Source organism: Brassica napus, chromosome A3, assembly GCF_020379485.1.
Source record: "Brassica napus cultivar Da-Ae chromosome A3, Da-Ae, whole genome shotgun sequence".
NCBI classification, from domain to species: Eukaryota; Viridiplantae; Streptophyta; class Magnoliopsida; order Brassicales; family Brassicaceae; genus Brassica; species Brassica napus.
The window spans coordinates 20,161,120-20,173,936 of NC_063436.1; the positions used below are offsets into that span (position 1 = coordinate 20,161,120).

General features: G+C 33.3%; 1 protein-coding gene across 1 annotated transcript; it reads right to left on the minus strand.

Moving 5' to 3' along the window:
* Positions 1-9,628: 9,628 nt before the first annotated feature.
* On the minus strand, positions 9,629-12,544 carry LOC125607048 (leucine-rich repeat extensin-like protein 4). Its single transcript, XM_048776599.1, has 2 exons — positions 10,004-12,544; positions 9,629-9,923 (listed from the first exon to the last, which is right to left on the minus strand). The coding sequence occupies exon 1, from the start codon at positions 12,298-12,300 to the stop codon at positions 10,015-10,017; it is 2,286 nt and encodes a 761-aa protein (XP_048632556.1). The 5' UTR covers positions 12,301-12,544; the 3' UTR covers positions 9,629-9,923; positions 10,004-10,014.
* Between the last annotated feature and the right edge of the window lie 273 nt (positions 12,545-12,817).

The following is a 12,817-nucleotide window of genomic DNA, read 5'->3' on the forward strand; positions in this document are numbered from 1 at the left end:
CTAGATTTATTGCGTTGGTAAATACACTGTCATTATCTAATCTATTAAAATAAAGTCCTATTTTTTATCTACCATACACAAGTCTATGTTAGACCATTCATTAAAAATTTAACTAAACATCCTAAAATTACTTATATAAGATATTCTCCTAATAAAAATAATATATATCTAAATAATAACATTTTAAAAAAAACATAAATATATTGTCATTAGGTAATCATCATTTGACTGTTTCTCATATTTAATATAGACCATATTTTTTATATTTCAGTAACTAATTTTGAAATTCAATAGTATAGTCAAATTCTTTTTAAATTATCAAATTAAATTTTTATATAAAACAAAACAAATAATATTTTATTGGTTGTAACATTTTATGTTGATATGTTTAGTAAAAATAAAAACATTAAACTGAAATATAAAATATTAAATAAAATAATATTTTAAAATATAACAAAAATAATTTAATTTATTCACATAAAAACATTTCGAGAATAAAAATTTCTAAACAAAGAAGTTAATAATTTTTTTTATTAATTCATATAAAACTAATGTTTAAAATTGAACTATTAATATTGATCTTGCATTTTAAATAAATAAACAAAAATATTTCATTAATATATAATTTGTATAATATCATCAAACAAATTTCAACAAATATAAATTTTCAAAATAAAAATTACATACATAAAATTGATATTAGATATATATCTTTATAACATATTTTATATTTTAAATATTAATTTAAAAATATAAATATATCCGCACAAATGTGCGGGTTAATATCTAGTTAATGTTAAATATGTTGTTGCTTTGTTGAGTTTACATGTCGTAACACATTGGTCCTTCAATAAGTTATATATATTAGTGAATTTCAAAAATAAATCTTACACTATATTTTTAACCTATGTAAACAATAATTTCTTCATATTTTTTGAAAATCACTCACCATATCAATATGTATGCATGGATTCTTTGATAGATTATATAATAGTTAATTTTGTCATTTAAAGCTTTCAAATGATATTTTAAATACGAGAATATGCTGATTTTAAATTACAGTATATATATATATATTTATATTTATATTATATAAAAGTTGATAGGTATTGTTTAAAAGTTTTGACAACAAAAAAAATATCAATAGGAAAACATTAACCTTCTATATATTTCATAAATATTCCAAAATATTAATATCTTAACAAACAATCTACTAATCTCTATAAAATCGACAACTTACAAATTAATACCAAAATTAAATCATATAAATACATTTAACATAAATTATAAAAAAATGTTTAAAACATAAAAAAACTATCAATACAAAATGGGTTTAAATATATAATAGTTTGTTTTAAATTATACTATTAAAAATAAAATCAAAGTAAAATAAGTTAAACAAACGGGTTAAATAAATAAATGTGCGGGCCAAAATTATTTGAAATCTTCAAAATTTTAGTCTAATTTAAAATAACAAAAATAAATCATATAATAGTCTAAGTATGAAAAAAATCATTATTATTACATAAAAAAAAATTTCAACCGAATATTAATCTCGCGCTTTTAAGCGGGGGTCAAAATCTAGTAAATCATTAAGCAAAAAAAGTATGATAAATCAATAAACCTATCACTAATTTTTTTTGTCGACCAAATAATTTTGTTAAGGCAGCCTATTAGGCGTATACAAGTAAAATCGGTTTTGTAAACGAAGCCCAACAAAACAATAAAATAATATTTTAAATGTATCCAGAAAAGTTATGCTCATGTAAGTTCAGTTTATTGTTACTTAACACGAATTGTTGAAATAGAAATTTTTATGAATAACACTTTGATTTGGTTGAGATAAACACAAAAAAACTCGCTTAGCGAAATATAAATCCAACTATCGGAACCAAAATCGATCAATAGATCAAAGATATTTTACTATAACAAAATCGGGAGAAATATAAAGATCAAGATTGATAAAAATTAAAAAGTATATATAACATATCAATCCAATGTCTATGCCAACCCAATTTATTGATATTTTGTGCTCATGCACACATATAACTATTGTTATAAAACAATCGTAACGAATAGTTAATATTTTTATTTTATTTATAATCTTTATCTTATTTTATAATTTATATATAAGAAAATACACAAAATTCAATTTAAATAATAATATGTTGTTATGTTATCTATATACAATCGGATTGGTTCAATTATTTATTTGTGTATATATTAGATTGCATTTATTTTCCAAATTTAAATATTTTATTTTTTATTTTAAATAAGTAAAATCATATTAGTTTTGTTAGTCATATTTAGTTCAGTTTGTTGTTTTAGATTTATATATAAATTTGTAAAATTTTGCATAGTTTATATGTTGTTTTGAGAAAATATTAAATAAAGTGGTATCCAAGTCTGTATATACACAAAATAAATAGTTTCGTAAGTCACATTTGTTCAGTCTGTATGTTATGCTCAAAACCTAATTGTACTCGTTGGAATATAAATTAATTAACTATCTCAAACTGACAAGTGTTACAACTTACAAGGGTCAAGGGACCCACCCAAAATTAGATCTCCATCGGTGATGCATTGTGAACATCGACTTCCAAATAAAATCAGGAGCTTGTAATTTTATGCATGTTTACACGCCTAAAATTTTGTAATATTGACACTATTCATATCTGAATTATGCATGGTTTGTATTGCATCATATGAGAACTAAATTCTTAAAACTAAGACCATCAATGAGCCTAACGAATTCTAAACTATTTCGAGTCGGGCTATGTTTTTTTTTGTAACACATGTTTTTCGTTCATATCTTAACTGATTACATGGATAAAGGCAATATTGAACATATGATGTGCAATCCTTTTTAAAAGTTCAAAGACAAAACAATACAAAGATAGAGACACAAGCTTGATTAAGTTTGATAGGAAGTCGAAATTGATCTCAAAGGTACCACATGCAAGTACACTAGTAAATACAACGCCCTTCAAACTTTTCACACTCATAAATAGTCACTCTAAATCGTGACGTTGAAAGCTCCAGAACCTCGAGTCTCATTAGAATGATCCTCGTTGTATCTTCGGTCCCAAACGAACTATTACACAAGATATCAAACGGCTAGGAAAACTATAATACTCTTTGGTTTTGAAACCAAGAGAAAAGTACCTCTTATGAAGAGGAGTTTTGATGGAAAGATTCACTTCTACAAAGAGAATAAAGGAGTGGAACGATCTCTCATGGCCCCGGCATGAGGAGGTTTGATTAGCCTTTTCTATTAAGGTTATGGGACTGCAATCTTCAAGCATTAAAAGACTCCAAGGTACACTTTCAATTTGTCTAGCATTTGCACTTGTTGGATTAACTGAACGATGACGACGACTTTTGCTTAACATTGGTGGCATAGCACCATTGACTGCACCAAAAAGATAAAACAGTCCATCTTTTCCCAGATATTTCTTTGATGGAATTTCCATCTTTGAGTCCATAACAACATGGGCTATCTTAATGAGATCTATGATTATTTTGGGCTTATCTCAAGAAACTAAAATTTCATTACAAGCTTGTATTGGATTCATCTTGGATTCATCTTTTTATACACTTGCACCAACATAAAATTGTTGTGGTACAAACTTCAGTTCAGTAAGATAAAAAAAAAACAAATATGTTTATAAATATCTTTCACGATTTTCTTTTAAAAATAAGGTGATTATCATCAATTGGCTAACAAAATATACATTATTGCTTAATATATGATATTTGTCTATTTGTTATAGTGATTTACTGTTTCTTAAGTCAACAAATATACTAATGATCACTTCTATAACATATGTGTATATCATTACTTAATTGTTCACATGACAACCTGTATTGATATTCTTCATATATATCTTCTACGAATCCTTCTTAGGTATATCGATGCATCCATTAATGTCCATAACTATGTGCAAAGCACATGGGGCAGTAGTTAAACCTAATTGTCCAGCTTTCTTATTTAAGTCTTAAATACGATCCACCTTTCAGTCGCGATTAAAGGGGAAAACAATTTAGTTTACAATTGTTCAAATTCCTATTTCTTTTTCGTAGGTACGCTCTGTTGATGTAAAGATTTCATATCTTACAGATTTGGGAGATTCTTTTTTTTTTTTTTTGCTAACTGAGTATCCTGGCCCCACCGAAGTGGTCCAGACTAGAGACCGAAGTGAGCATGGACACTGCCAGGACGTCACCATGTGGCTCACCGTGTAACGGTCTTCGGTCTCGGATGCTGCAGCCCATATGTAAATTCCGCAGTGGCCAAAGCTCGAACCCAGGGGCGGGCACTCCAGCTGGAGTTCCTATACCACTAGACCAAAGCAATTTGGTTTTTGGGAGATTCCTTGTGGCAATTAGCTTAACCTTTACTTTTATTAGTCCCTTTTGGTGGTCCTTATAGTCCATTTTCTATTCATTGATATATCAAATTATGAGTAGTCATTTTCTAGTCTTTGGAGCCAACCAAACAACTTTGCAGTTCAAAGATTAGAGAATCAAGAAAAAAATGTGAAAACAAAAAATCATATAGGACAATAATTCATCAAAGTAACTAGAGAAAGATGGCAACATCGTTATAATCTTTGTCAGATTGGCGCAGAATGCTTTGAAGGAAATGTGGTTGATTCATTTATCCAATAGATAAACCATGCCCTAAATTAGATATGCCAGCAATAATTTAAAATCTTTTATCCATACATACTTGAATATCTTGATTTATTATTAGTGAAATCTTCAGCTACAAATTGATTTTATTCGAATATATATTAAGTATAACTTCCTTTTCAAACGTAAAGAAAGCGATGGAAATAAAAAACAAGACTGAAAATGATTATGGTCTTATCGGCTAAGTTCTACTTCCAAATAGACATACTTGGATTTTTCTAACCAAGCATCTATAAGAAACTCGTGAACTATGCCATTTTGGAGAAGAAAAAAAAACTTGCGAATGACTAATTAATTTTTTGAAAAACGTCAAAATGCAATACGTTACATATAAGAGATTAGAATATTTAAACATTTAAGGGAATTAGGAGTGTGATTGGCAATAAATATGAAAATTTACCAGAGGGTTTACAATATTATACCCGTTTTTTACTAGTCTGAATTCATGGGCTTAGGAAACTCCACAACATAGCCCATATACAATCTCTTTTTTTTTTGGGAAATCTGTTTTTTTAGAGCAAAAAAAAGGTAACTATGTCCCTTTAGACTAATCTGTACTACTTTATGTCCTATTAGACTATTTTTTTCGAAAATGGCAGTAATGCCCTTAAAATTGTAATTTTTTTAAAAAGATAAATAATGAGTTCGACAAGCGGGATCGATCGATCCAGCTTTACAAGTTACAGTGGATCGATCGATCCCGATAATTATTCAGAACAAAAAAACGCGAAATATATACTGATCGACCTGGTCCATTTCACTCGATCGGCGAAGGTCGATTCTTTACAGATCGACCGATCCACTAAGGATAGATCGATCGATCCCGTGCCCAGGAAAGAATCCCAAATCGATTTTTTTGGTTTTGTATGATTATATCCGGGTTGATTCCCACTTGATTTGAACCGACTAAGCATGATTTCAACTCTTTAAACTCGATTTCTCTGGGACGAAATCCTTAATTTCCCATTCACGAACAAAGGGGGAGAAAATCAAATTCTCACCCAAACTCGATTTGTCGTTTTTTTTTTGTTCTTTTTCGTTTTTTTTTTTTTTTTTTTTTAAAATCGATTTTTTAAAAAAATATATAAGTGAATATTCTCAAATATTTTGTTTCCATATTTTTAGGAACTGATTTCTTATCCGTAGAATATAACTAATATGTAGAAATCAATTTCTACAGTTTTGTAGAATTATAGTAATTTTTAGAATTTGATTTCTACATGTTTTAGATTTATAGTAAATCTGTAGAAGTCGGTTTCTACATGTTTTAGAATTAGATTAATGTGTAGATTTTGATTTCTAAGAACTTTAGAATGGTAGGTTAAGCGCGGAATGTGTATTCTACATATTTGTAGAATACTCCTATTTACGTAGATCACGTATTCTAAACATTGTAGATTCAATGAAAAAAGTAGATTTCGTTTTCTACTTCGTAGAATGTCATTTCTACTTTTTTTAGAACATAATCTGAAATTTATAATTTTAACTTTTTTATAACTGGAAAATATACCATTAAGTTCATATAGGTATTTTAACAAATGTTACTATTTTTCCAAATTTTTTTTGTTTGTAAAACTATTTATTAAAATTATTTTCATAAATATTAAAGGGTATTATAGGAAAATATGACACAAAATATAGATTAGTCTAAAGGGACATAGTTACTATTTTTTTGCTCTAAAAAAACAGTTTTCCCTTTTTTTTTTAAATACCACACTTGTTTTTATTATAAAAGTTTGTATTGTTTTTACTTTGTAATTTTTTTGGTTGAAACAGTCACTCGGCTTTAAGCGAATCACCTACTTTCATATATAAATTTGTTTGGAGGAATCACTTAATTCCACTAGGTTTGTGAGGGCAAATCGTATAGTATCAAATAGTTATATATTTTATGATCATTTGGATCAGTTGTAGAAGTATTTTTGATCTGCTCTTTTAAAGAATCAAAACAATATGATGAATAAAGTTAGAAAGCTGGATAACATGGCACTTTACTCGTCAAAGAGAACTTTTGCTGATGCATTCATCAGATGGTCTCAAGAAGTCAAGCTCATCGCACCAATAACTGTCTGGTAACTAACAAATGCATACTCTACAAACAACCGTGTTCACTCCTTTTGCATTTTTGATACTTGTTTATCCACCACCAGTGGTGGCCTTGACTTTCTGTCTAGCATACTACCTCATGTCATAAATTCTCTACAGATTTTTTTTTTCTTTTCATTTGAAGAGAAACCAAATTTTTTTTCATTTTTCCTTAGCAGAAAACTCTGTTATGTCTTTTCATTTACGTAAATATATTCGTTTATTTTTCCCTTTTCACTAGAAAACATTTCAGAAAGACAAATACTTCGAATTTTTTATTTTGGCATATTAAAAAGAGATACTTTGGATATTTTATAGAACAATGTAATATTAAGAAAACTGGAAAATTTGATTAAAAAAAACTAGAAACATATCGATCATTTTGCAAATTAGAAAAGAAATAATAACTTCAAAATAGAATATTGAATGATTACTTTCTATTTAGAATAGTACCACCCAGTCACTCTATTTCATAATGTAGATATTTAGAGAATGTTTCTATTTTAGATTAAATTAAATTTTATTGAACTATTTGACCAGTCATATTTTACAGTCTTTTATATTTAACTGAATTAAATAATTTGTGCTTTTATCCCAAATATCATAGAGCCTGAAAAAATAAATTGTTACAGAGAGTTTTCTTACTTTGTTTCGGCCTTTCGGGTTATAGTCTAATAGATGCTTTCACATAGTTTGGTAAAGTTTTATACTATATCCTTTCCACCATTAAAAATCTAAGAACACAAAAAATGTCACTGGAAAATACTGACTTGCAAGTTGCAACTGTATTAAAGAGCATTAAATTCCAATAAAGTTCGATATTTTGGACAATTTTTTCCTTACACGTTAAAGAAAAGAATTCTATTTTGGTTTTTGAATAGTGGAAATCCATTAAATTTTGGAAATGAAATGAGAGGTGAGTTTTAATAAAAAAAGTATATATGGTAAATCATAGGGGTGGGCGTTCGGGTACCCGTTCGGGTTCGGGTCGGGTATTTCGGATTTTCGGGTATTTCGGTATAGAGGTGTAGAACCCGTTCGGGTATTTCTGTACTTCGGGTCGGGTTCGGGTATTTTAAGTTCGGTTTCGGTTATTTCGGATCGGGTTCGGATATTTAGATTTTGAAGAAAAAAAAATGAAAATTTTCATTTCTCAAATTTCTTATATTTAAATATATAACTTTTCACTTAACTATTTTTTATTTTTAATAGATTGCATGGTTATTATATTTGGACATAACATTTTCAAACTAAAAAGACATTAATTTGGTTATTGTTTTTAATTTTTGGATGTAACTTTTTGTTAATTGCTGAAATAAGAAGTTTGACATGTATTTTAAGCGAATAGCAAATCATCTTCTACGTAATTGTATGTATATCATATGAATTTAAAGTATGTGTAGTATCAATATAAATATTTTATATAAAATGAAAGATGTAAACTATAAATATAAGGTTGATTATCATATGTTCGGTTATTTTCGGATATCCATTTGGATTCGGATATTACCCGTTCGGGTTCGGATATCCAATCTCTCCTAATTCAATACCCGTTCGGATATTTTGCTACTTCGGTTCGGATTTCGGTTCGGGTTTTTCGGATCGGGTTCGGGTGCCACTTCGGATTTCGGGTAAAATGCCCACCCCTAGTAAATCATATGTGAACAAGAAAAAAGTACAGACTTGTCAGCCCCACTCCGTGAAGACATCATCCTTTTGTCGGTCCCCTTTCTATGTGGTGAAAATATTTGTCCACGCTCTTCTAACTCACCCACTCAAATCTATATAATGCCTTCGTAAGTTATACACACGATTAAACTTATAAGAGCTAATCTGACTATTCATGAAGTTTTTTGAGAAAAAAAAAATATTATAATGTCTTCATATCACAATAGAATTACCAAAATTATCTAATGGCAACATGTTTATCTGTAAATCATTACAAGAATCCATTTTGTAAGGCTAAATAAATAGTAAGAAACACAACACTGTAATTTTACAAAGAAATAGCTACAAGTTTTCGCATAGGACACAGCTAATACATTCACATGTTATTGTGACCGATTTGACTCGGACAAAAAAAAACGTTGTTCTCCTGTCGATATGGCTGAAAGTTTTCCAAAAATAGCACAAGTTCGGTTCGACCGACATTTATCAGGATTTTTTTATCTATACTATAATATGTTTTACCACCAAAAAGGAAAATCGTGGCACCCAAAAAATGAAATTTAATTAATAAAAATCAATGTCAGTTACAAAAAAATATATAATAAAAATCAATGTAACTCGTAAAGTACAAATGTATTAGAAATTTAGAACGATATATACATTCAAAATAGAAAAAAATGAACTGACGCATGAAATCGTTGAAATGACGAAAACAAAATATTTCTGTTTTGTCGGCAGAAATTCTACTGTTTCTTTATTTTCCCTCTTTTGAGTATTTAAATAATCCAGTTTCAATTTTCAACACAACAAAAAGGGTTTAAAATTAAACAAAGAAAAAGTGTAAGGAATTGCAGCGACCCACAAATTAAGGATTCAAATCTGACTAAATTTTTTTTCTCTTTGTTCAAGTCAACAGCACTCTTACTGAAATTTTTGCGTTAATCAAGGCTCTTATTCCTCTCACTTTTCTTTTGCTATTTGTTTATTATGAGTTGATTATTTCATGAGCTTACTACTAGTGCAGAAAAGATGGAATATAACGCAATTCTGATTATCGTCCATAAATATTGTGAGAAAAATTTGAATAAAAATTTAAATTTTCAAGACATGCGTGTTAACTAAACAAAGATGAATGCGCGCTATGTATATGGTGGAACTCTGTGAATGGAGAAATGAAAAATAAATGTAATAAGCCTCTACGGCTCGTCTGATAGATCAAATACGAAAAACCAAAAGAGAAAAATGTTGCTTGCTGAGTTTCACTATGAAAAATAACACAAAAATAAAATTAATCTCACAAATTGAAAAACAATGGAGCAGAAGATGTTGCTCCGATTATATCATCATCCCTCTATACATACAACTTTTTTTGTTTCCTGGAAACCATAATAATCTCTTCTTCTTTTTGTTCTTATTTTCATCAAATAAATCTTCTAAGACAATCTTGATCACTCGCTTAATCTCTGTAAAACAATCTATGAACAATGACGGTTTTTAGATTTTCAATCTTACATAGAGTAATTGGAAACGACATGGCTTTATATTTGGGTTTTACCTGTCCAAGAATCAATAGAAGGGTGGAGGTGGAGGAGAAGCATAGGATACTCCGATCACTGGCGGTAATGGCCCCTCATATTCAGGAGATGGCGGTGGTGGAGGCGGAGAGCTGTAATAGACTGTCGGTGGAGGTGGGGAGCTGTAATGGACTGATGGTGGCGGCGGAGAGCTGTAATGAACTGATGGTGGAGGCGGAGAGCTGTAAACTGGAGGAGGTGGTGAGTACTCTATGCAGGGAGGGGGTGGGGGTGGCTCGATACAAGGTGGAGGTGGAGGAGGGGAATAACGAGGAGGCGGTGGTGGGGAATGTGGTGGTGGTGGTGGTGGGGAGTGAGGATACATTGGTGGGGGAGGTGGCGAATGGTGTGGTGGTGGTGGTGAATTGTAGTAGTATGGTGGAGGAGATGAATGATGCGGCGGTGGTGGTGAATTGTAGTAGTATGGTGGTGGAGGTGAGTGATGCGGGGGTGGTGGGGAATTGTAGTAGTATGGGGGAGGAGATGAGTGATGTGGTGGTGGTGGCGGAGGTGAGCTGTAATAGTATGGTGGGGGAGAAGAATGGTGAGGTGGTGGTGGAGGTGAGTAATGTGGCGGTGGTGGAGGTGAGGGGCACGGCGGTGGGGGAGGGCGAGTGCAATAAATTGGAGCTGGTGGTGGAGGAGATGAATATACTGGCGGTGGTGGTGGCGAAGAGTAAACTGGTGGAGGCGGTGGTGGTGGTGGTGGTGGGGAAGAGTAAACTGGTGGTGGTGGAGGCGGTGGTGGAGGTGGAGGTGGCGGTGGAGAGTAGACTGGTGGCGGTGGAGGTGGAGGCGGCGGTGGTGGTGGAGGGGGAGAGTATACAGGTGGAGGAGGCGGTGGTGGTGGTGGAGGTGGAGGGGGAGAATAAACAGGTGGAGGTGGAGGCGGTGGTGGTGGTGGTGGTGGAGGAGAGTAGACGGGTGGTGGTGGTGGAGGAGGAGGTGGTGGTGGAGGGGAGTAGACAGGGGGAGGCGGAGGAGGGGAGTAGACAGGGGGAGGAGGAGGAGGAGAATAGACGGGTGATGGTGGAGGTGGCGACGGTGGAGGCGGCGGAGGTAATTGAGGTACAATCGGAGGAAGGGGTGTAACAGAACGACCACACTTAAAAGATTCACAATCCACCGGAGGCCGAGACAAAAACGCTGCACATTGCTCCGAAGACCTCTGAGCAGGACGCGACGGCAAACAATTCCTCCGGTCATCAAACTCCGGCAACCTGAGACACACAGGAGCCTCGCCGGTGAAGAAATTGTAGCTGTAAGTGAAATTCTCAAGCTTAGGAAGCTGACAAATACTCGCCGGAATCTTCCCCGACAACCGATTATGAGCCACATTCAACTGCTCCACCGACACCATCCCGCCGACACTTTCCGGCAACGGCCCCACAAGCTCGTTAAAGCTAACATCAAACACCGTCACGTTCTTCAGCCTCCCGATATCCCCAGGCAAACAAGAGTTCAACCCATTGTTCATGAAAATAATCTCATTCAGATTCTTCATCTCAACAAAACTCGACGGTATACAACCATGGAACCGGTTATTCGCTAGCACCACTACCGAAACCGGCGAATCCCCGAAATTATCCGGTAACTCAAACCGGAACCGGTTATGATTAATGAAAATCGCATCTAACGGTTTGCTAAAGAGCTCTTTGGGGACAGTACCTTCAAACTCGTTGAACCGGAGATCCAAGAACTTCAACGACGGCAAATCAAGAACCACCGCAGGGAACTTCCCGGCGAATCGGTTGTTGCTGAGATCGAGCTCGAAGAGGAGCTTGAGATGCTTGAACTTGTGCGGAACCGTTCCACAGAAACGGTTCGTGTTGACGTGGAACAAGGCGAGATCCGTCAACAAACCGAGCTCCTCGGGTAGGTACCCCGCGATATCGGCGTGGTTGAGATCGATACCGGCGACTGTACGGATCCGGCGGTTATCGGGAGCGCGAGAGCAGAAAACTCCGGTGTAGGTACAGACATTGGATCCGATCCAGTTGAGGGTGATGTTGTTGGGATCAGAGAGGATGGCTTGCTTCCAAGCTTGAAGAGCTATGTAAGCACTTCGGAGTCTTGGGTTCTCGAAGACGAGAGACGGATCTACGGTCACGTTCTCTCCACGGTCGCCGAACTCGTCGCGGTAGTAGAGAAGCTGTCGGCGTTGGATGAAGCGGACTTCGTTGTCGGTGAGAGGAGCATTGGATGAAATGGAGAGAGAGTGGACAGAGAAGAAGAAGAAGAAGAAGAGGAGGAGGAGAGATTGAGTGGTGTTCTTCATATCACCACCACACAACCAGACATCTGCGAGGAAAGAGAGAGAGAGAATGTGGAGGAAGAAGAAGAAGAAGATAGATGTTATGTGAAGGAGAGAGAGTGTGAGGTGTGAGATTCGATTTTTGCTTAGCTTCTTTCTCCCTAGGGTTGCAAAAGTATACGTTATATACTTGTTTTTATGTTAATTTTATATTTTCTTCGTTTTCATTAACAGCTGTTATCTGCTACGAAAGTCTATTCTCTCTTCTTTTTTTTTGTAACACGCTACAAAGTCTATTCTTTAGTCATAAATAGTTGAACCAAATATCATGGCTGTTCGGTTTTTGGTTTTTTTTTTTTGATTTTTTTTTGTTCTAAAAGGATGTATTACCATCCAGGTATTTATATAATTTGATTTGGTTTTAATTTGGCTACGATAATAAAAAATAGAAACCGACTAGTATGTAAGAATATTTGGGATCAAAATCGGATTTTGGTTCATTCCAGATATTTTTATGATAATCTTGGTTAATTTCATTTAA